This window comes from Suricata suricatta, chromosome 10 (assembly GCF_006229205.1).
Source record: "Suricata suricatta isolate VVHF042 chromosome 10, meerkat_22Aug2017_6uvM2_HiC, whole genome shotgun sequence".
NCBI classification, from domain to species: Eukaryota; Metazoa; Chordata; class Mammalia; order Carnivora; family Herpestidae; genus Suricata; species Suricata suricatta.
This window is the reverse complement of record NC_043709.1, coordinates 15,260,970-15,282,316: the sequence shown is the minus strand read 5'-3', so window position 1 is coordinate 15,282,316 and position 21,347 is coordinate 15,260,970. Positions and strand designations below refer to the sequence as shown.

General features: G+C 42.7%; 2 protein-coding genes across 7 annotated transcripts in view; both read left to right on the top strand.

The window, feature by feature from the left end:
- The first annotated feature begins 6,370 nt into the window (after positions 1 to 6,370).
- The window catches only part of POLR3B (RNA polymerase III subunit B), a 110,851-nt gene continuing 95,874 nt past the window's right edge, over positions 6,371 to 21,347 (top strand). The window contains exons 1-7 of one of the 4 annotated variants that reach the window (XM_029953953.1): positions 6,371 to 6,612; positions 9,317 to 9,349; positions 12,080 to 12,136; positions 12,328 to 12,392; positions 14,953 to 15,028; positions 17,606 to 17,706; positions 20,191 to 20,282. In XM_029953953.1, coding sequence (XP_029809813.1) covers positions 6,541 to 6,612; positions 9,317 to 9,349; positions 12,080 to 12,136; positions 12,328 to 12,392; positions 14,953 to 15,028; positions 17,606 to 17,706; positions 20,191 to 20,282 — 496 coding nt within the window. In that variant the 5' untranslated portion in view covers positions 6,371 to 6,540. Of the gene's footprint in view, positions 6,613 to 6,760; positions 6,834 to 7,438; positions 7,494 to 9,316; positions 9,350 to 12,079; positions 12,137 to 12,327; positions 12,393 to 13,480; positions 13,593 to 14,952; positions 15,029 to 17,605; positions 17,707 to 20,190; positions 20,283 to 21,347 lie in introns of those variants that run through there. The other 3 variants (XM_029953954.1, XM_029953955.1, XM_029953956.1) reach the window with 3 other exon arrangements.
- Positions 20,969 to 21,347, top strand: part of LOC115304000 (phosphatidylinositol N-acetylglucosaminyltransferase subunit A-like) — a 3,339-nt gene continuing 2,960 nt past the window's right edge. Inside the window, exon 1 of one of the 3 annotated variants that reach the window (XM_029953959.1) lies at positions 20,969 to 21,269. In XM_029953959.1, the coding sequence (XP_029809819.1) occupies positions 21,058 to 21,269 (212 nt within the window). In that variant the 5' untranslated portion in view covers positions 20,969 to 21,057. Of the gene's footprint in view, positions 21,345 to 21,347 lie in introns of all 3 variants that reach the window. The other 2 variants (XM_029953960.1, XM_029953958.1) reach the window with 2 other exon arrangements.

Genomic DNA, 21,347 nt, shown 5'->3' with positions numbered 1-21,347 from the left:
GGTAGGGTGGTGGGCTGGGGGGAGGCGCTACTCCATACAGTAGTAGAAGCCCAACTTCCAACTATCCTGTGACTGCTGTCTCCTAGCTCTTCAAAGTCTCCATTCCCTCAGAAGACAGGGAAAGAAAAGGAATGCCCACTTTCACTCATTGTTCATTGGCTAGAACTCAATCAGTTGGCCTCATCTAACTGCAAAGGAGGCAAGATTATGGGCCGACGAAGAAGAGGCTGATATACTGGTAACATTAGCAGTCTCGACCTCTGTTTCCTCCAGCTTTCTTAAATAAGCCCTGTGAACCTTCTTTTCATGAAAATAGGTTTAAAACCATATGCCTGTTCTAATCTTTTAATAATAGTTCTCCAGAGAGCCATGTTCAGAGGATTTTGAAGCCAGACCCATGGTGAGCAGTAAAGAGTTCTGTGTCTGGTTGGCAAAGTATGCCATGGATGTGGAGTTGCCACCTTTGTGCAACATATTTTTATTTCTAACTCAAACCCTTCTCGAGACTACAGTTCAGCCTGCTCCACCTCTGGGGATGTTAAGTTCCAAAATTTTCTACCCAGGGTTTAGTAAAAGAAGCGTGGGACTGAGAGTCACAAGCCTGGAGTTTGAACTCACTTCCTCTACTTAATAGCTCATGAATTCAAGCTGGTGTTTTAAATCTCCTTGAGCCTCTGTTTCCTACCCTGCCTCTCAAGAGATGTTGTGAGAATCAAATGAGGTAATGTATTCAAAATCATCTGCAAACTCTAAAGCATAATGTAGTCAGAATACATTAAAATAACTGTAATTTATTAGTCCTGAGTCTCTTTCAAGCTTCAGGAGGTTTTAGTATTGTGAGATGTGATGGTCAAGTACTTAAGTACATAAGAACAGAAATTGTCATATCTCATCAGAACCATGGTTCATTAAGCCCAAGATTGTCATTGGCAGAGAAACTCAAGGGTATGCAGAAGGCTGCAGCTTTGTCCTTAGTGTCAACTGCAAAGGAAAGTGACAAGCCCAACAAGTTCTTACTTCATTTAGTAATCACTTCTGACTTTATCCTCCATGATTCAATCTGACCTTTTAGAAAGTACATTTGTATTACTGACTTGTGGCTTCTAGTTCTCTGTTTTTGGGGTGAAGCTTTACCTTTTTTTCACTTCTAAGCCTACTATGTCAGTGTCTTTCAGATTTCAAGGAAAAGGAACAGAGGGATTTATTGCAAGGCTTTAAAAAGAAGAAAGAAAATACAAGAATCTGTCTCAGCAGCTGCGCTTGTAGGCTTGCTGGAGATTCTGAATATAGTTCTTTATTTTTTTATTATTTAGAGAGTGTGAGTGGGGAGAGAGAGAGAGAGAGAGAGAGAGAGAGAGAGAGAGAGAGAGACAAACAGACAATCCCTACGCCCCTAGGATCATAACCTGAGCCGAAATCGAGTTGGACATTCAACTGACTGAGCTACCCAGGTGCCCCTAGTTCTTTTTTTTCTTTCAGGATAACTGAGCACTTACCATATGGCAAGGAGTACCCTAAGCACTTCATACACCTGATCTCCTATAACTGCACAACACCCTGTAGGGAAGCTTAATCTTTATTGCTATAGATGCAAACGAAGCTCAGATTGGCTACGGAAGTTGTCAAAGGTTACAGAGCTGGTGGGTGTCTTTAAACCGACCAAAGAGGCTAACCCTGGAATGTGTGCTCTTAAACTACTTGTTATATTGTTTTCCTTAGGTCACCCAGTCAAAAATATTTCTCACTGTTGTGATGCTACCAAATGCTTCCTTGGTGTTTTGCTTCTCTGCTTCTTTCTGTGGCTGCCCTCCCTTTTGGTGTCTCTTAATTCATAATATCCCAGGAGAAAAGTGATTGGGTCTAATTGTCATTAGTCAGTGCAGACAGTCCTCTTCCCCACTCTCCTGCACTGGGTAGGGGTCTCCTGCATGACAAGCCACCTTGGCTCCCCTACATGGTGGTCTTTGGCAGGTGTCCGGCCCAATCAATTCTTAGAGCATGGTTGGGTCCCATGACACAATGCAAGGCTTTTCAGGGAAGGGCTTTGTGGGCATGCCAGGTAGCAAGAGGGTTTGGACCATCCACTCTTGCTCAAAATGCAAGCCGTCTTTTCTGATTACAGTAGTTATAGTCTTTAGTCCATGTCCCCCCCTCACCTTGCTGTTTATGAAATGAGAGCCTTCACAGAATCCCTCTTTGCCCTTGCCTTTTCAGACTCAATAGCCCATATTCTTTCTCCAACATTCTTCTAGCCTTTTCTAGTTCTATTATGAATTTATTCAAGTTTGGAAACCAGGATCACGCATGTTTTCTCCCAGTCTGGGTGCATCAACGTTTTGAAGAAGAGAGGATACGCCTTTTTTGTTTATAGTGTCTTCATGTTGAAGCCTCTCAGAATAAGGTCTTATTCTTTAACATGGCATAAAGGCTAACAATGGCCCAGCCCCATGGTTCTTTCTAGTGTCACCTATAGACAGACACTTCCTTATAGATAAGCCCTATGGAAGACCACACTCAATTGCCAGGATGTGGTTTTGTGTAAAGTCCTCATGCCATTGCTCATGCTGTTTTTCTCTGCTTGAAATATCTTCTGCCACCCATCCATCCAGTGTGCTATTATGATAGAGCAATTGAAAGCAAGTCAGATAATTATGGATTTAAATTCCAGTTCTGCTTGGCAAATTTCTTAATCCCTATGAACCGTAGTCTCTTTGCCTATCAGGTGGAGATAATCATACTTAACTCCCTGCAGTTGATCATTAAATCAGAGAATGCCCACGAAGTGGTTATTCCAATGCGTGGCAAAGACTAAATGCTCAGTAAATGGAAGCCCAGCTTGGACACCTCTGCTTTCCCCTTTCTTTTTCTCTCCTTTACCCAAAACCCCTATTTCCCTACACACTTCTCCACGGCATCAGTCACCTTCTCATTGGCTACCACAACACTTTATACTTAAGTAATGGCACAGTATTCCTAGATGTCAGTCATTTTTCCCTCTGCGATTTCCTTTCCCCAAGTGCCAGCTTTCTTTTCAAACCACGAATCTTTTTGCACTAATATCTCAGGAAAAGGATGTGACAGCAGAAGACATAGACGAGACTGTTCCTGGCTTTTGGGCTTTTAAAATTCAGTTCCTTACGGAATCAGAAAGAAGTCACGGTTGACCTGGGGACAAGTGCTGATAACTGGTGGGAGGCGGGGAGAAGGGGAGGAGGTGTAATAAGGGAAGGATTGCAAGGATTGTAGCAACTGTAGTCTAAGCACCCCAACACCGCTCAGCACCAGCTAACTGTTGCCTGTGCAGGACTCCGGGTTCACTGCTACCCAATCCATCTCTTATCAAGAGAAACAGGGGCGCCTGGATGTTCGGTTGGTTAAGTGTCTGACTTCAGTTCAGCTTATAATCTCACGGTTTGTGAATTTGAGCCCCACATCTGGCTCTGTGCTGACAGCTCAGAGCCTGGAGCCTGCTTCTGATTCTGCGTCTCCCTCTCCCTCTCTGCCTCTCCCCCGCTCATGCTCTCTCTCTCTCTCTCTCTCTAATACAAACATTAAGAAAATTTAAAAAACAAAAAAGAGAGAAACAAATTTTAAAAAGCAAGCTTTTTAAAAAATGAAATGTAATATCAAATTTATTAACATTTATTACATCATTTTCTTTCCAATGATTTATTCAGCTCAAATTTGTTCAGGGGCAAACAGAGGGCTTGAACCTGGGAATGCAAAGGCAAACAAGACGGTTCTGTTCTAGTTCTGGTCTAAAGAAGAGCTAGATACCTAAACATAGGATATGGTATCAAGTGATATCTTATGTTAAAGAGTATTTTTCAAAGTGGGAAATCCACTGGGCCAGCAGCAGCAGCATCTCTGGGAACTTACTGTACATGTAAATTTGCAAGCCCCAGCCCAAACCTGCCTAATATGGAAATTGAGGTAGTTTTAACAAGCTCTCCAGGTGATTCAGATGCATGCTAAAATTGGAAAATCACTTTGAGAATGGAAAGCCAAGAGGACGTTGTGTTGTACCCAGATTTTAATATCGCCCCCAAAAGCCAGAGACTGCCAGGGAGGCCGAATCATGCATGCAAAAGCAAAGGGCTTTATTACGAATTTAGGCTCGGTCAGCCTAAACTCAGGCTCCCAGACTTCAACAACACACTGGATCCACGTGGAGTGAACCCCGAGCATGGGGGAGCAGGGCCTTTTATGAGTTTGGGAAGGGGAGTTACAGGAAATTGTGACACAGGTACAGGGGTCCAATCATTATAGCATCACATCATTGACAGTAACTTTAACCAATTACAGAGTGGACCCGGGACCCTCGCGTAGGGCGTGACTAGGACCCTCATGTAAGGCGTGACTAGTCTTAACCTCCATCTTTAGGCCCGCCCCCAGAAATGTTAATGGTGTTAGCTGGCCTTCAAGGTCAGCGGGGAAACCTGAATCAGACCTGCATCCTTACAGTTGGAGCAATAAACCAATACATCTGGGCCAAACTTGAGATCTCTGCCATCTAAAAGTCACTTCACAGTCCTTTCCAGCCTAGATTCTAAATAGGCTGCTCTCTGGTAATTCACAAGGATGATACAAAAATGTGTGGGTCCCTTTAAGTTAAAAGTGTAAGATCTCCAAGAAGGGGGTTAATTTTTAATTGACCTTTTTAATTTTTCTTTCCCTTCTCCAATTTTCAGATTTCAGCGCAATACTTAGGAAATATAGGCACTGAAATTTACTTGAAGCAGATCATGTAGAAATTAATCTCATGCAAGAGTTACACAGTCACTATGAGAAAATGGCCTGTGTATTTACAAATGTTCATAATTTACAGTGGCAAAACACAGAAATTTAACCATCATAACCATTCTTTTTAAGTTTTATTTATTTTTGAGAGACAGGGTGAGAGTGAGTGAGCTAGTGGGGTAGGAGCAGAGAGAGGGAGAGAGAGAATCCCAAGCAGGCTCCATGCTGCCAGCAAGGAGCTGGACGTGGGGCTTGAATTCAGGAACCAAGAGATCATTCCCTGAGCCGAAATCAAGAGCTGGGTGCTCAACCGACTGGGCCACCCAGGTGCTCCCCATTATAACCATTTTTAAGTGTGCAGTCCAGTGTCCTTCAGTACGTTCGTGATGTTGAACAATCATCATCACTGCTCAATTCTATAATTTTTGCATCTTCCCAAACTGAAATTGTGTACCAGGTAAACAACTGTTGATATCTTGCCTTGTTCTCCTCCAATGGGAGGTTTTCCTATTGATCTGTGTGAGTTTATTCTAAAGAATGGGTACCAATCCTTTGTCTTCTTCCAACTTGTGTTTTTTTTTTTTAATTTTTTGATGTACTTATTTTTTGATACAGAGAGAGACAGAGCATGAGAGGGGGAGGGGCAGAGAGAGAGAAGGAGACACAGAACCAGAAGCAGGATCCAGGCTCTGAGCTAGCCATCAGCACAGAGCCTGATGCGGGCAGGGCTCGAACCCACGAACTACCTGAGCTGAAGTCGGAGGCTTAATCGACTGAGCCACCCAGGCACCCCCCAACTTGTGTTTTTAAAGGGCTCTATTCATGGTGAATTTAAAAAATCTGTTCAGAAAATTCTGCATTTTCATGGAATAAAACTGTGGTTACAATTATATTATCAAATCTATGAATATTTTTCCTTAGGATATCTGTGTTTCTGTCCTTGAAGGCTTCACAACTTCAATCTTATGAATATATTCACTTCTATTTTCTTCTGAAGTTTTAACATTTAAACACTTAATCCACAGAGAATTTACTTAGATGTTTCTTTCTAAATGGTTAATCAGATGTTCCAACATCATTTTTTGGATAACTTGTCTTTGTCTACGGATTTAAAATGTCATATTTTCATACTAAATTTCTCCACATCCTGGTATTTATTCCCAGATCTTTTCTCTAGTCCTTCGAGACTATAACACTGTCTTAATTGCTATCCTCTTACGCTCTACTCACTAGTTAAATCCTCCTCATTTTCGGTCATTTTGATGGTTGTATAATATCCCATCACACGCAGGTCCCATAATTAAAAAAAATTTTTTTTGTACCATAATTTTTTAACCAACCCCGTACTACGAAGCATTTGTTAAATTTCCTATTTTTTTCAATACTATACAACGTGTAGATTTGGTTTGGATTAAATAAAATCTCTTCCGTGGTAGTCCAAGTTGTGCAAATTACCCATTTGCCCTTTTCTTTGAATTGTTTAAACAATGAGAACCAATACGCTTTACTGGTCTCAATTATGGGAGAATTGGCATTGAACCTCTCCGGCGATCTCCGACAGAGACTTCCAAGCGACACCAGGGGGCGCAGTTTCCCAGCTCCGCCTCAGCTACATCCGGGTTCCAGCGCAGGTTCGGGTCGGGAGCAGGCGGAACGTTTCTAACACGCCACGAATTAACCTGCGCGGAGGGGACCAGTTAGGCCTCCGCGCACCGCTCTTCACTGGTGCTGCACTTAGCTTGGGGAAGCGAAGGCGGGCGTGGCGGTTCTGCCTGCTTCTTTTCGTCGTGAGCACGCAGCATGGACGTGCTTGCCGAAGAGTTTGGGAACCTGACCCCGGAGCAACTAGCTGCGCCCATCTCCACTGTAGAGGTGAGGGCTGGGCACGCGGAGAGCGGAAGGGGCCGGGAGCGTCCGCTGGAGGCGTAGCCCCGAGAGCTCTCCTGGCGGAGGGGGGGCGGGCGGCGGCCTCTGCGCATGCTCAGGGCGACGGAGCCGGTCTCTTCCGGAGCGGGCCGCCGCGTGGAGGGGCTGAGCGCTGAGAAGCGGGACAGCTCAGCGCCCTCGCTGCCTTCGGCTGGGGCCCTTTCCGTGTACGTGTGTGTCAGGGCAGGATTGGGCCTTGTGCCCATCTAGTGGGACGTAGTGAACTGCCGCGGGTTAGAGAAGACACCGAGGTCCAGGGAGCTTAGGCCATGTTCGTGGGGTCCTACATTTGCTGCTGGTGGTGAAACCAAATCGTCCGAATCCTGGGCTAGTAATCCTTTTAAGCTGGAATTCAAGTTTCGGCTTCAGGAGTATTTTAAACGCCTTGAAAATTTACTCAAAGCGTTTTGGGTGAAAAGAGAAATGGTGTATTTTGGGGAGTAGCCCCGTACTTTCATGAGATAATCACAAGTTAGGGAAAGCTGCCCTCCATTGAGCTGTCTGAAGAAGATCAGCTGTGGACGTAGTTTTATTTTCTGGAAAGGCACCTGTAGTCCCTCTGGGCCTGAGTCTTCCCTGGCATGGAATGAGGAGGTGGAGGAACCATCAAGGGAAAGCTTTCAGGTAGAGGAACAGGACACTGGTAGGTGGGATAGTAGGTCAGACCTCCTGATGTTAACAAAGAACTACTAGAGTGAAGAAAAGTGGAGGAAGAGAGATGAGAAAAAAATCGGTGAGGGTCCTGATAATTAAAGGTTTTGACCTTTCACAGACCTCCCAAGAAGCTATGAAATGCTATCGGAGGGATTAAGCTAGCGAGTGACACGGTCAGTGAATCTATTGGATTGTAATCATTTCTTTATATTTGACAGGTTAATGAGGTTAATTATGATTAGTCTGTCAGATTTAATACATCAGCGCCTGCAATATAATGATGATCATCAGGCAATACTGGACTTTTAACTCTTTTTAAGAGTTAATATTAAGAACCAGCATTTACTGACCTCTTGCTATATGGCAGGCTCTGTTTAAGCCTAACATGAATTGCGTTATAAATTTTTTTGAAATAAGCACTATTTTCACCCCATTTTGCCAATGAAAGACTTGAAGCCCAGAGACGCTACGTAATTAACTCACTGTCAGAAAGCTGTTAAGTAGCTAATCTGGATTTTGGACTCTGCCAGTCTGATTGTAGTCTTCATCCTTAAGATGAAGAGACTGTTCCTCCAAAGACATGAAGGAATAAGCTTAAAGGATTTATAAATCTTGCCCGACTTCGCACAGCTGTGAAGGGACCAGAACCGCAGTTCCAGGCTGCTTCTGATTCAGGAGTAAACGTTACTTTTCCTGACCCTCTGTGTCCAAGCCACTATCACATCTTAAGGCTCCTGCCTAGTAAATCCATTCAGTTCTGAAGCTTCAATTCTGCTCTTCTCCAAGTCCAAACCACTGTCCTGTCCTCTCTTACTTCCTAGACTGCTGACTTGTCTCCCTCCAACCTGTTCTCTGCTCTGTAGCCAGAGCCATCAGTTTAAATGATTCCTTTGTCCCCTTGGTTAAAATTCTTCAATCTGTGCCCTGTGCTCTAATGTCTTGACCATGCTTATGAGGCGCTTCCCAGTCCGGCCACTATTTACTTCTCCAGCCTCTTCTCCTACCACCTTCCCCATCCTGCCCTGAGATCTTTATACTCTATCCTGGATTTGTCTTTCTTTCCTCATTGTAAATTTACATACAGTAAATTGCACAGATTCCAAATGTTCGGTTACATTTGTTTTAACAGTTATGTATACCCAAATAACTACCACTCAATACAAGATCTAGAACATTTCCATCACCCTAGAATGTTCTCTTGTGAACCCTTTTGAGTTTATTCCCCAAGTACCTTTATTTATTTATTTATTTATTTATTTATTTAAGACAGAGAAAAGTGGGGGCCAAGGGAGGAGAGGGAATGGAGAATGAATGAATCCCAAGCAGGTTCTATGCCTAGCACAGAGCCCAACACGGGGCTTGATCCCAAGACCCTGGGATCGTGACCTGGCCGAAATCAAGAGTAGGATGCCCACTGACTGAATTCCCTGGGCACCTTTTGATTTCTGTCATAGATTAGCTTTGCCTGTCGCCTGTCTCCCCCTTTTTTGTTTTTTTTTTAGCAGACTTACTTTTTTTAGAGTAGTTTCAGGGCCACAGCAAATTGAGTGGAAGATGCAGATCTATATACTCTACAAACTCCCTGCTCCCACATCTCCTCTTTCTTGAAAAATGTTTTTTACTTTCTCTAGGCAATTTGCCTGCCTGCCCCCCAAGCACTCCTTGCCAACCCTTTTAGCTGGATCGGCCTTCTGCTCAGGAGGTGTCATGGAATAAAATAAAGTATGAAGAGGGCTTGGATCATCAAGAGATTAAAGTATATTCTGTTTAAGAACTCTGTGGTATATGTGTGTGTGTGTACATATATTTGTATGCACGTGTACATATATGATTTCCATAAGAATGGTTAACATTTTAAAATTGTTCATTCCAGTTTGAATTATTTTCTTTTACTTTCTGTGATAAAGTAAGTCGTTTGGGGTATATTAAAATAACTTTCTATAAAAATACTGTGATTGCTGGCACAGAGTTCTGATATTCTTGTTTCGATTCACAGGAAAAATGGAGGCTACTTCCAGCGTTTTTAAAGGTAATTATTTAACATTTAATAATAGTGGTTTGTTTTCAGATGAAAATAGTCAAAATCATCTTTTTTAAAAGATTAAATGTTTATCATCAACTAATAATTTTTGACTTTGCACAGCTATGTAATTTGTTATATTTTAGAAATATAGGGAATTGGATTATGTCTAAGGTGCCGGTTGGGAGAGTGGTAATTTAATTTTAGAGATAGGATAGTGTACACAGTAGCAAAGTGGTGTTGCCAAAAGTGGTGCCCCAGGTGGTCAGAGAAGGTCTCTCAAAGGAGGTAAGACATCAACCACATCTCAGGAGGACAGGATGTAAGCTGAAAGGTATAATACCGAGAGCATGCCTGGATAAAAGTGCTCAAGGGGACCTTCCACAGCATCTGTAGGAACCAGTGACCTGATTGGCTGGAATGGATGTGTGGATAGTCACAGAGACTGCTGATTATAAGGTTGGCCTAGGATATGATTACGTTTTCAAGGGCTTATGCTAAGAAGTAAGGGGTGCCACAGTGATAGATCACTTGAGACCCACTAGGATGGCAGTGTTCAAAAAGGAAGGTAACAAGTGTTGATGAGGATGTGGGGAACTTGGAAGTCTCCTTGTGGGAATGTAAAATGTTGCTACTGCGTTGGACAACAGCCTGGTGGGTCCTCAAATGGCTAAACAGTTATCATGTGATCCAGCAACTCTCCTTATTTACTCAAGAGAAGTGAAAACACATGTTCACACAAAAACCTGTACACAAATGTTCATAGTAGCCAAAGAGTGGATGCGACCCAAATGACCATCACCTGATGGATGGATAAATAATATGGTTTATCCATGCAGTGGACTATTATTTGTCCATAAGAAATCAAGTGCTGATACACCACAGCGTGGATGGGGTTGAAAGCTTGCTAAATGAAAGAGTGGAGGCTTGAAAAATAAGTCAAGTTGTATCTGACTTAGCTCTGTGTCACAGGCAGAAGGGAGAGTGCTGAGGGGGTTATGGGGTATGCTTTCAGGGCCACGTTCTGACCAGATTTGAAAGCCACGTTAAGGACTTTGGCTTCTCTTCTAACAGCAACAGGAAGCTATTTGAGAGGTTTTAAGAAGAGTGACCAAGAATGAAATAAAGTGGTAATAAGGTCAAGGGAAACTTTTTTTAGTTATAACACTTTTTTTTTTTTTAAGAAACTATCTAATCAGATGCGAAAGGGTGGTATTTATGATTCACAGAAGAGGACACAACAGGTGGCACAAGGTCTAAGAAGAGATAGAGGGTTCAATAGAGACATAAGACTGGTTATTTCGTTCATTCAAAGCTGGGATTCTCCTTTACTTGGACCACCTTGAAATATTCATCCAAGAACAGAGGTATGAGAATTTTAGTCCATAACTGAAGACGGGAACATAAAGCTTATGAGGCTGCCAGTGCTGTTGGCCAACAGAACCAAGACTGTAAGAACAGGGATGACAACAGTGAAGGGGGACAAATGAACTTAGTTTTGTACAAGTACCAAATTGGGTGTGTTTGACTTGATAGCATTGTTTTGTGAAGATAAAAATTACCTTTTGTGTTTTAGTTGATGAGTCGATAAGGCGGCCTTGATTTTTTTTTTTTTTAATAGTGGTGGTGTAACATCCAGAGTGAGGAGGGCAGGAGCCCTGCGGTGTGCTGGTCAGACTGTTGAGAACATTGCCCGTGAGTTCAGGGTGCCCGTGTTAGGAAGAACACTGACCAACCAGAGCACGCCGGGAGCAGGCCATCTGCTGCCCACACATCCAGAAGGCGTGCATGTGAGACATGGTTGAATAGTTCCTGTTCAGCCTGGACATCGAATCATGAAGAGGAGTTACAGTAAATAAACAGACTGTTGAGAGCAGGCCTTTTTCTCCAGAAGGACAGTTAAGTTCAAGGGCTAGAAACTGGAGGAAGGCAGACTTCAGATCAATATAAGGTTGAATTTTCCCCCCGATAATTAGGACTGCTTCCAAAAAAATTTTTTTTTCACATTTATTTATTTTTGGGAGACAGTGTGAGTAGGGGAGGGGCGAGAGAGAGGGAGACACAGAATCCGAAGCAGGTTCCAGGCTCTGAGCTGTCAGCACAGAGCCATATGCAGGGCTCGAACCCACGAACTGTGAGATCATGACCTGAGTTGAAGTCGGACACCGAGCTGACTGAATCACCCAGGCACCCCAGGACTGCTTCTAAATGGGATGCTTTCTTTGCCAGCCAGTGAAATCCCAAAAACGAAGTGTTATTAAAGAAAAGGCTCTGTAATTATGTGTTAGGAATGTTCTAGCAGTGCTGAACTCATTGTACTTGGAGATTAATATATTTTTTAAAAAATATATATAGTCCTTTTAAATTCTAATATTTTGGAGTCTGTGTTATTGTTTCAGTGTTTTCGATAGCAGGACACGTAGTATCTCTACAAATTCAAAGCAGGCAGAGAAAATCTTGCCTTATTTGTTAACTTATGCAGAGTCATTAGGTATATTCAAATACTCCTAATTTGAATTCAGAGTGTCAGGCTGATCCCCAAAGAAGAAAGTTTGAGGGTATATTAATTGGTTGGAGGAGAAATGGAATAAGGACACATACGGGTAACTACTAAGTGAAATTCATGGAGTTTTTTTTCTCTCTTTGGTTTTGAGAAAAATTTGAAGATCATCTATGGTCAGTCAGTGACATAGGGTGGTGTTCTGTCACTAACCTACTTCTTATTTTTTGTCTGTTTAGGTGAAAGGCCTTGTGAAACAGCATATAGATTCGTTCAACTATTTCATTAACGTGGAGGTAAGCAGCAGGGCCTAGAAGCAGAGAGGGGGCCCCAGGCTGGCTCAGTTGGTGGAGCATGCGACTCTTGATCTCAGGGTCATGAGTTGGAGCCCCACGTTGGATGTGGAGCCTACTTAAAAAGGAAAAAAAGTAGAGAGGAGAATTGGTGGAAGCTAGAAACGTTCCTAATGGTGTTCTTTTCACTACAGATAAAGAAGATCATGAAAGCCAATGAAAAGGTTACAAGTGATGCTGACCCCATGTGGTACTTGAAGTAAGGAATCAGCTATTCTTGATTTGCTACTTTAATTACATCTAACATTGTTTAAAGTGAATGTGGTTGTTCTCAAAACTCTATGAAAATAACTCTCCTGATCTGGTTAGTAAGAAGGTAATTATCAAGTGCTTGGTTTTTAGTCAGTAAACTAATTATAACAAGTAGAGTTATGGTTGAGAAGTACCGAAACTGTTAGCTTTAAACATGTTTTAGAACAATTTTGAACTTAAAGAAAAATTATCGAGGTAACACACAGAGTTCCATATGGTCCTTCGCGCAGCCTCTACTAATATTAACACCGTACAGAACCATACCACGGTGAGCAAACCCAGGAAACTAGCACTCATGAAAATACCATCACCTGATCCGCATGTCTTATTTCAGGTTTTCCCACTCAGGTCTTTTCTCAGGCCCAGCCTGCTGGCCACAGCCCTATGTGATGATTAGTTCTCAGTCCCCTTCGTCTCCTCCCCGCCCCCCGCCCCCCAAGCCTGTGACTGTTCCTCATGCTTCCTTGGTCTTTTATCACCTTGTCACTTTTGAAGCGTTCTGATCCATCGTGTTGTAGGAAGCCCTTCAATCTGAGTTTGTATGTTTGCTCATGATTCGATTGGGTTGTGCATGTTGGGCACAGAAGTAACATTTTGTGCCGTGCTCACGGCATCATATCAGGGTACAGGTGTCGGTATATTTTACTATCGGTGGTTTTAAATTTGTTCCCTTGACTAAGCTGGTATGTGTGGGTTCGTCCACTGTAAAGTTAGTGTTTTTCCTTTTGTAATAAGTGCCTTAGGGGGAGATCCTTTGATTGAAACGATGCAAATACCTACTAACTTTAGCCTGCAAGGATGGCTCTTATAACAGTTACTGCTGAGTGTTTGCCTGTTGGTGAGGCTTTCTTGCCATCATTCCTTATCCAGTAATACTGGAATTCTATTGTAAGGAAGAGCTTTTTCTCCCGTTTATTTGTCTCTTTAGCTTTATTTGCGTTAATATGAACTCCTGTATATTTTAACCTGTGGGTCATAATCCAGCAGTTTCATTTCTTTGCTTCACTGGTCCCAGCTTTGGCCATGGAGGGGCTTCAGGTTGACTGCCATTTTGAACTTAAAGAAAAATTACCAGAATAACACAGAGTTCCATATGATCCTTCGCGCAGCCTCTACTAGTATCAACACCATACAGAACCATACCACGGTGAGAAAACGGGAAATTAGCAGTGTCCTTTTGGACTCTGCCCCTCATTTTCAAGCACTCCTTTACTTTCTGGCACGAGGAGATGTGGTTGATCTGGTATTTTCCCTGTCCTAACCTGGAATTGACTATTTTTCCAAGGACCCCTAGTCCCCCCCCCCTTTTTTTTTTTTTTTGGACAATCGTGTTTAAAAACCAAGAGAGGGATACTAAGGCCTTGGTGGGCAGAGTAAGGAAATATATGTGTGTATATACTAATCTGTGCATCTACACATCAATATTTCTATATCCTGTTCATTTTTACATGTATTTTAAAAACTCAGTGTGCGGACACCTCCTATTTCAGTCCACCTCTACAGGACTGATTCTAACTAACCTCTTTTCCTTCTTTGTAACTTCTGTGCCTAAACCTGGCTCTCATTGTCCACTCTATTTTTATTTTATTTATTCAGTCCTAGAATATACATAGTTTCGGAATTGCTCATTCATACCTCTGTGAGAGTAAAATTTAGAGTGCGATCTCTGTATATTGCTCTTTTGTCTTTATCTGTACAATATCCAAGCCACAGACTGTTTCTAAAGCTACTTAGCTGTGTTGTTTCCTTTCCCACCTTCTCAGGGCAGTTACTCATCCATCTGTAAGGCAGGAAGGCTTGTATTCCATTTTGGGCCCCCTTCTGCGTCCTGGTAGGTTTTAATTATGCGTTTAGCTTTTTGAGTATGTGAAACATGGCAAGGGTGAGAGCTATGAAAAAAAATATTTTCGGGAAATTGTCACTCGCCTCCCAGTTCTTTCCATGCGCTGTTAACAGACTCCCAGTCGGTAACCAGTCCCCTTGGTTCCTGTTTTCTTCCTATGTTTCTTTGGCCATAACGAGCATATGCAGATGGTCCCTGACTTACAGTGCTTCACTGTAATAGTTTTTCAACTTTACGGTGGTGCAAAAGCTATATTCATTCAGTAGACGTTGTATTTTGAATTTTCTGCTTAATCTTTTCAACTTATGTAGGGTTTATTGGGCTGTAGCCCGGTTGTAAGTCAAGGAAAAGCTATATCTTTTCTCCTCTTATAACTTCTTTCCTATATGAATAATGGCTCTTTTCATTAAATAATCATTTTTAGGGAGCTATCTTTCCAGCATTTTTTTAAAGAGATTTACAGTAATTTCTTTAAAAGTATTTTCCCTCAAATACTTTGTAGAACTATACATACTATCACTTCAAGATCTCCAATTATAATTTTTAATTTGTCATTCTTAGCAAGATAAGTAATTGTCAAAGTGTAATCCTTGCATTTGGGAGGAAAATAGCTGGTTTGTATGTTCCTTGAAAAAGTATAATAATGGAATAATTTACTTTTCAGATATCTTAATATCTATGTCGGGCTCCCTGATGTGGAAGAAAGCTTCAATGTAACTAGGCCGGTATCTCCCCATGAGGTAATTATCTCTCTTACCACAATTGAACTGTTTGCTTTAACTCACAGTTTTTGCCTTTACTATATGCTCTTAAAATGACTTTAAAATAGAGAAAAATATCTTTTATGAGATAAAGATAACCAAAAAAATTAGCACGTGTATAATACTATATTAGGAAACAATTCTGCACTATTTAGTTTGTTATTTAATCCTAGTTAAGCTGTGCTGTTACAGAAGTGTGCCTCCGGTTCATGTCCTGTTGTGAGCTTTTGAGCAGCTTCCTCTTTCCCTGCCCCAGCCAGCCACTTGTGTCTGCCGCCGTGTGCTGTCCATCTGCACAGGTGACTGAGCACATGTTTTGAGGGTCCGTAGGCATTGTGTTAGGCAGAGGAGACCAAGGACGGGCTCGCAGACTATTAGAAGAAAAGAGATGGGTGGGAAGAAAATTTAAATACCAGGATTTTAGCAGAGCTACGGACAAAGGGTTATGAACCAGGTCTATTGGCTTTTTAACATATTCTAGATCCTTCTTGAAATTCTTCTACAGTGTTCATAATTGGGAATTGATTCAGGAAAGAAAATTATTTTTGTAGATTTATCTAGTTTGTGTTGATGTAAAACAATTAGGGAAGGTAGCAGAGGAATCTTTATTAAACAGGTAGGTTGTTAGAAAGTTAGGGTTGTGGTCTGAGCATTGTTAAACAGGAAGTACGATCAAGGAACCAGACATGTCACACAGGTAAATGTTGGTGTTACTTAATCACCGAGTTTCAAGTGTCAGTGGAACACTTATTTTGCCTCAGCATTGAGAGAGACACAAAAGAAATGAGACTCTCTCCTTCCTCAGGGAGCTCATACACTTGTGAAGAGAGTAAACTAACAAAGTACGTGGAACAGACACCAGGGCTTGCACACTTGACATCCTGGAAGCATAGGGTAGATGCAGTAAGTGACATTGCGTTGAGGTTTGGAATGGTGGGAAATGTGCGCACCAGTTTGGCTTTCCCTGCTTCCCCATTCCTTCTCCATTTGCTGGAATTTTCCAGTTTTTTAAGAACTAGGCAGCCAGTGAGCAAATTCTAAGTTCTCTTCTGAATTAGATCACTGAGTGTGAGAAGAGAGAAGTGGTAGTTTGAAGTGGTTCACGAAACCTGAGGCCACAGGTGTCATAATTATTCTTCCCGATGTTGGAGAAAACATACAGGCATCATTGCAGTTAGAAAGAGAGGGCACAAAGACTCTTGGAGGGATTTTGATCCTTGGAGAGCTCTGAGAGCAGGTGGGTGGGCAGGCAGGGGACCCACAGCAGGAGTGGCGGCGGATCGCTGCTGCAGAGCCCCTGGCACAGCCCACTTGTGTGATAGCAGAGAGACTGGGGGGAGAGGGAGCTCACAGGAGGAGTCTGGGGCCTGTGGAGAGGGTCCCCCTGTTCACAGCTGTCAAATTTCATTTCAGGGAGAGGAGTTCGTTAAAACACACAAATGTTTACCTATCATTGGTGTTACATTAGATTTTTTAATAAAAATGAGATTCTGTCTGTAAGGTAGCCCGTACCGGGTACTGTTCTAAAAATATGTGTTTATACACTTGGGGATTAAAATGGTTCTCATTCCCATTGTACACAGGAGGAGACCTGTGTACAGATGCAGAACTGAAGCCGCAGGGCCAGTGTTTGGGCATAGGCAGCAGGGAGCACACTCTGAGCCTCCAGGCCACACTGCCTTTGGTGTGGCCTGAAGGAGGCAGCTTAGTCTAATTAAATCTAAAATAAGCAATTTTTTATTCATCAGTAGTAGGAGTATTTAATATTTTCGGATCGCAGCCATTGGGAAAGAAAGACAGAAAAAGTTTAAACCTGTCTTTGGTTCAGTTGAAGCCAGAGAGAGGATTCAATACCATAAATTTCTATGGTTGATGTTAAGAGAGATTCTCTTTCTGAGAGTATAATCCATCTGATGACCATCAGTAAAACAGGAAGTTGTTGAAGCTTTTGGTGGGGTTTGCCGTGTCTGATCCTGAGTCGGATAAGGGCATGATTTAGTGAGTCATCACCTCATTCAACTAAGGCACACACCAGTAATTCCTAAAGTTCCCTAAATGATCTAGCTACTGTAATATGATGTGATGAATTATTTGTGCTCTTGTTAAGGAATTTCGTGATTCAGTTTACTTGGAGAATAAAAGGAAGTATAGTTGATATCTTCTAGTTTCTGGATGTATATGCTTTAGATATTATATGGTTTGTTAGCCACATTGATTACTTACCATGGACCCAGTTTTCAAGGAACAGTGCCATTGTTTCAAAGATGGGGTCAGACCAGTGATGGCATCAGATAGAAGAAAGTCAGTACCAGAGGTCTTGTTCCATTTCTGGGCTGGTTTTTTCCCAGCCCAGATGCTGTGGGGATGTCTAGATCAGTGGCCAGTATCATTCCTCATGGAGAAGGTGGACTCCTCACTGCCAGTGCCCCTAAGGCAGCACGTGGAACAGCTCAGTTCAGCACGGGCCATACTTCTGCTAGAGGTGGAGCTCTTGGACGCTTCCAGCCCCTTTCTTTCCCAGGAAGGAGGAGCATTGACTGTCTGCTTCTCTTTCAGTGCCGGCTGCGGGACATGACGTACTCTGCCCCCATCACAGTGGATATCGAATACACCCGAGGCAGCCAGAGGATCATCCGTAATGCCTTACCCATCGGCAGGTGAGAAATGACATCTGAGCAGAGTCACACTGCCCTCATTCTAGCCCTGTGGGGTGACCTGGAGCAGGTGCTACAGCTCCCTTTGCCCCATTTCCTCATGCGAAAAGTGTGGGAAATGGTGCCTACTTCATGAGAATCTTTTCTGGGGATCTAATGAGTCAGCCCAAGCAGGGCACTCGAGCAGTGTTCAGGGCAATGCTGTGTTAGTTGTTTTTAACTGTGAGATCTTTTCTGTAAAGCTGAGGAAAACGCTTCCATTTCCTCCTGAAATCCAGGCTGTTAGGGAACCATTAGATAAGATAGCATTTCAGTGAACTCCCTGGGCTGGTCTTCATGGTGGGTTCATGTGTATTTTAAGTTTGGGTTTTCTTGGAATTTTAACCGTTCCTGGTATAGCAGTATATGAGGGAGAAGTTCCTGATTTACCTACAACAGGCTGGAAATGGTAGATCGCATCCGCTAGCATTGTTGCAGTCTGCTTTTCCTAACTAGCGAAATACGCAGACTCACCAAAAGAAACGGACACAGCCCACAATATTGGGAATTTGATAATGGTGTTGGACTTCAAACTTAGTGCAAACAATTCCTGCCCAAGGGTTTTATTCACCCTTCAGAAGTGCTAAGCCTTGATAAATATCCACGGGTTCAATGAATGTGCACCAATTGCTGGTCCCTTGTCATACACTCTGCTGGATAGTCTGGTAAATAGAAGATACGTAGGTACAACTGCTGTTGTCTGTCTTCATCCCCAGCTGCCCACGGAGGCAGGCTTGAGTAACTGGTACCATTTGGTAAGTGCTATGATAGGTCTGGGGTAATGGAAACACAGGTTTTACCAATCCTTCCCCCGCAGGGTCCTCAAGGAAGCGGCTCTTTGTATTGCTTCTGTCCTCACTCTTCAGTCAGGAAAATAAGTTGGGATATTAGAATATGAATCTTTGTTTTAACAGGACAGTTTATCAGTGTTAAGGTCTTCTCCCTTTCTCGTATATGGGCCATACTATGTACAGTTAAGCTGTGGATCATTAATAAATTATTACCCAGATTGAATATTGTGAAGGGAAGACTGGAGCAACAGGAGCAGAGCGTAACTAGTACGATGTAAGAGGAGGCACGGAAGGGCGTGCACGTAACTGTTGTTTGGTGAACACCTGCTGTGTGTGGACTCCGGGGTGGGTGATCGCATTTGTCACGTTCCTTAAAGTGACCTTTGTGAATAAGAGGGCTTGTATGTTCCATGTGCTGTCTATATTACGGACATTCCCTTGTTTAAGTGTTGTGTGGAGTTTGTTTGAGCTGAAAAGATTTCCCTTTAATCCAAGTACTACTAATCTCCTTGGTAACAAATTGAATAGCACATGAGAACATTTGCTGCAAAGCGAGCGCCCCTCTCAGCTCCCCTGTCTCATTCCCAACCTTGTGACCATTTCTCTTATTCCGGTGGTCATCCCAGAATCTTTAAGTGGTACGTTTATACCTTTATTTCTCGGTACATCAGCGTTAGACACTATTTATTACAAATTTTGAATTTCTCTGTTTTTGCCTGAAAATATCCTTACGTGGACCTCCTTCTCAATGATGACTTCACAGAACACAGATTAGCTTGACAGGGACTTAGGGCACCTTGCACACGCCCCCTCCGCTGGCCTCTAATTGCAGGTGTGCGGCTATCTGTCCAGCCATCTTCCCTGGTTGGCAAGCTGCCTTTTCTTCTCTCTAGCTTTTAAATCTTTGTCTTTGATGATTGTATCTTGACTGCTGTGTGTTTTGATCTGGCTTTCCTTTTATGTATTCTGAGTAGATAGGATTGTGTGGGTGTATGGGGTTCATACATTTTTGAAGGTCCATAGCCGCTGCGCTCTCTTTGAATAGGACATCTTGCCCATTGTGTGTGTGTTTTCCATTTAGAATCTGATTAGAGGCCCGTGAGACCTTTTCACTCTGTCCTTCCCTGTCTCTTTAACACTCTGCCATACATTCCTTCTCTTTGTCTTTCTGAAACACGTTGTCAATAATTTCTTCAGCTCTCTTTTTTTAATTCAATAGTTCTGTCTGCAGCAGTTGCAGATCTATTATTCGGCCTATTCACAGATTTTTAAATTAATATTTTTCACGTAGAAGTCTTGTGTAGTTCTTTCTTAAGATTCCCTGGTAAGTCCTGATAGTCTCTGGTTTCTTACACTCTGATTCATTGTGGTATTTCTGCGTAACAAATGAGGGTCCCCTTTGGTGACCATGAGTGAAGACTTGCTGCCGTTCTGAAGACCCTCAAAGTCTGTCTGCCAAGGCTGGAAGGCCAGCGTTGGAGGTTTTGTTATCTGAACGGGAAGAGCGGTGTACCTGAGGAAATACTTCATTTCACTTGGCTCTTAATGTAACTACCCTTCCTCTGCCTTTTCTAAAAAGTCATAGACAAATGCAGACCCCTGCGTGACATTTTGCCAGTGACCGTCTTTATGTGATATTTTCTTTTATTTTCAACAGAATGCCCATAATGCTGCGTAGTTCAAACTGTGTTCTTACAGGGAAGACGCCAGCAGAATTTGCCAAACTGAACGAATGTCCTTTAGATCCAGGTATGTGTGGTTCCTACATTCCTCACCTTCATCCTTTTTCGGGCTTTCTTTTGCTGTTGCTTTAATGTTTTTTCTCAAAAACAATACCCACCTTTTAGCTTTATAATGAACTTGGACAAAACTCTGTTCACAGAACATCTGGAAATTTGGCTCCAATTTTATTCTTTTTTTTTTAAGTTTTTAAATTTATTTTTGAGAGAGAGAGAGACAGTATGCAATCAGGAGAGGGGCAGAGAGAGAGGGAGACACAGAATCTGAATCAGGCTTCAGGCTCTGAGCTGTCAGCACAGAGCCTGATGCAGGGCTCAAACTCACAAACCATGAGATCGTGACCTGAGCCGAAGTCGAGCTCTCAACTGACTGAGCCACCCAGGTGCCCCCCCAACTTTATTCTTTAAGTCGATATTTCTAAAAGGCATACTGTTTCCTCTTTTATTTCAGATTTAAAACTTTAACACTCTAAGAGGTGATTTGTTGTTATGGTTTGTCAGAGTTTTCTTTGTCTCTGTCCCATGGTTTCTTTTGGTATGCCTAGAAATTAAAGAATAATCTTATGAACTTACTTGGTTAGCTAGTTGGAATAAAGGTCACTTCAGGCTATTTTAAATGCAGTAAAGGGGCAAAAACCAAAAGTCTTCTGTTAAATTTTTTTTTAAAAAATATGTGTTTGGGCTGCAGCCGCCGGAGGTCCGGACACAGGCGGCCACGGGACTCGCCGGTACTAGACGACACGTAACTGGGTTGGTCTAAGGACTAATGCCGAAACAGTCTCAGCATGGCCTATAGAAGAAGACGTGGGCATGGCCAGACTCCCTCAGCTGTGCTCTGTGTTAGACCTGGAAGTCTTGCAACACGTAGGACCCGTGCCCATAACATATGCATGGTGTCGGACTTTTTCTATCCTAACATGGGAGGCGTGGAAAGCCACATTTACCAGCTCTCCCAGTGCCTGATTGAAAGAGGGCACAAAGTCATAATTGTCACCCATGCTTACGGAAATCGGAAAGGCATCCGTTACCTCACTAATGGCCTCAAAGTCTATTATTTGCCTCTGAAAGTCATGTA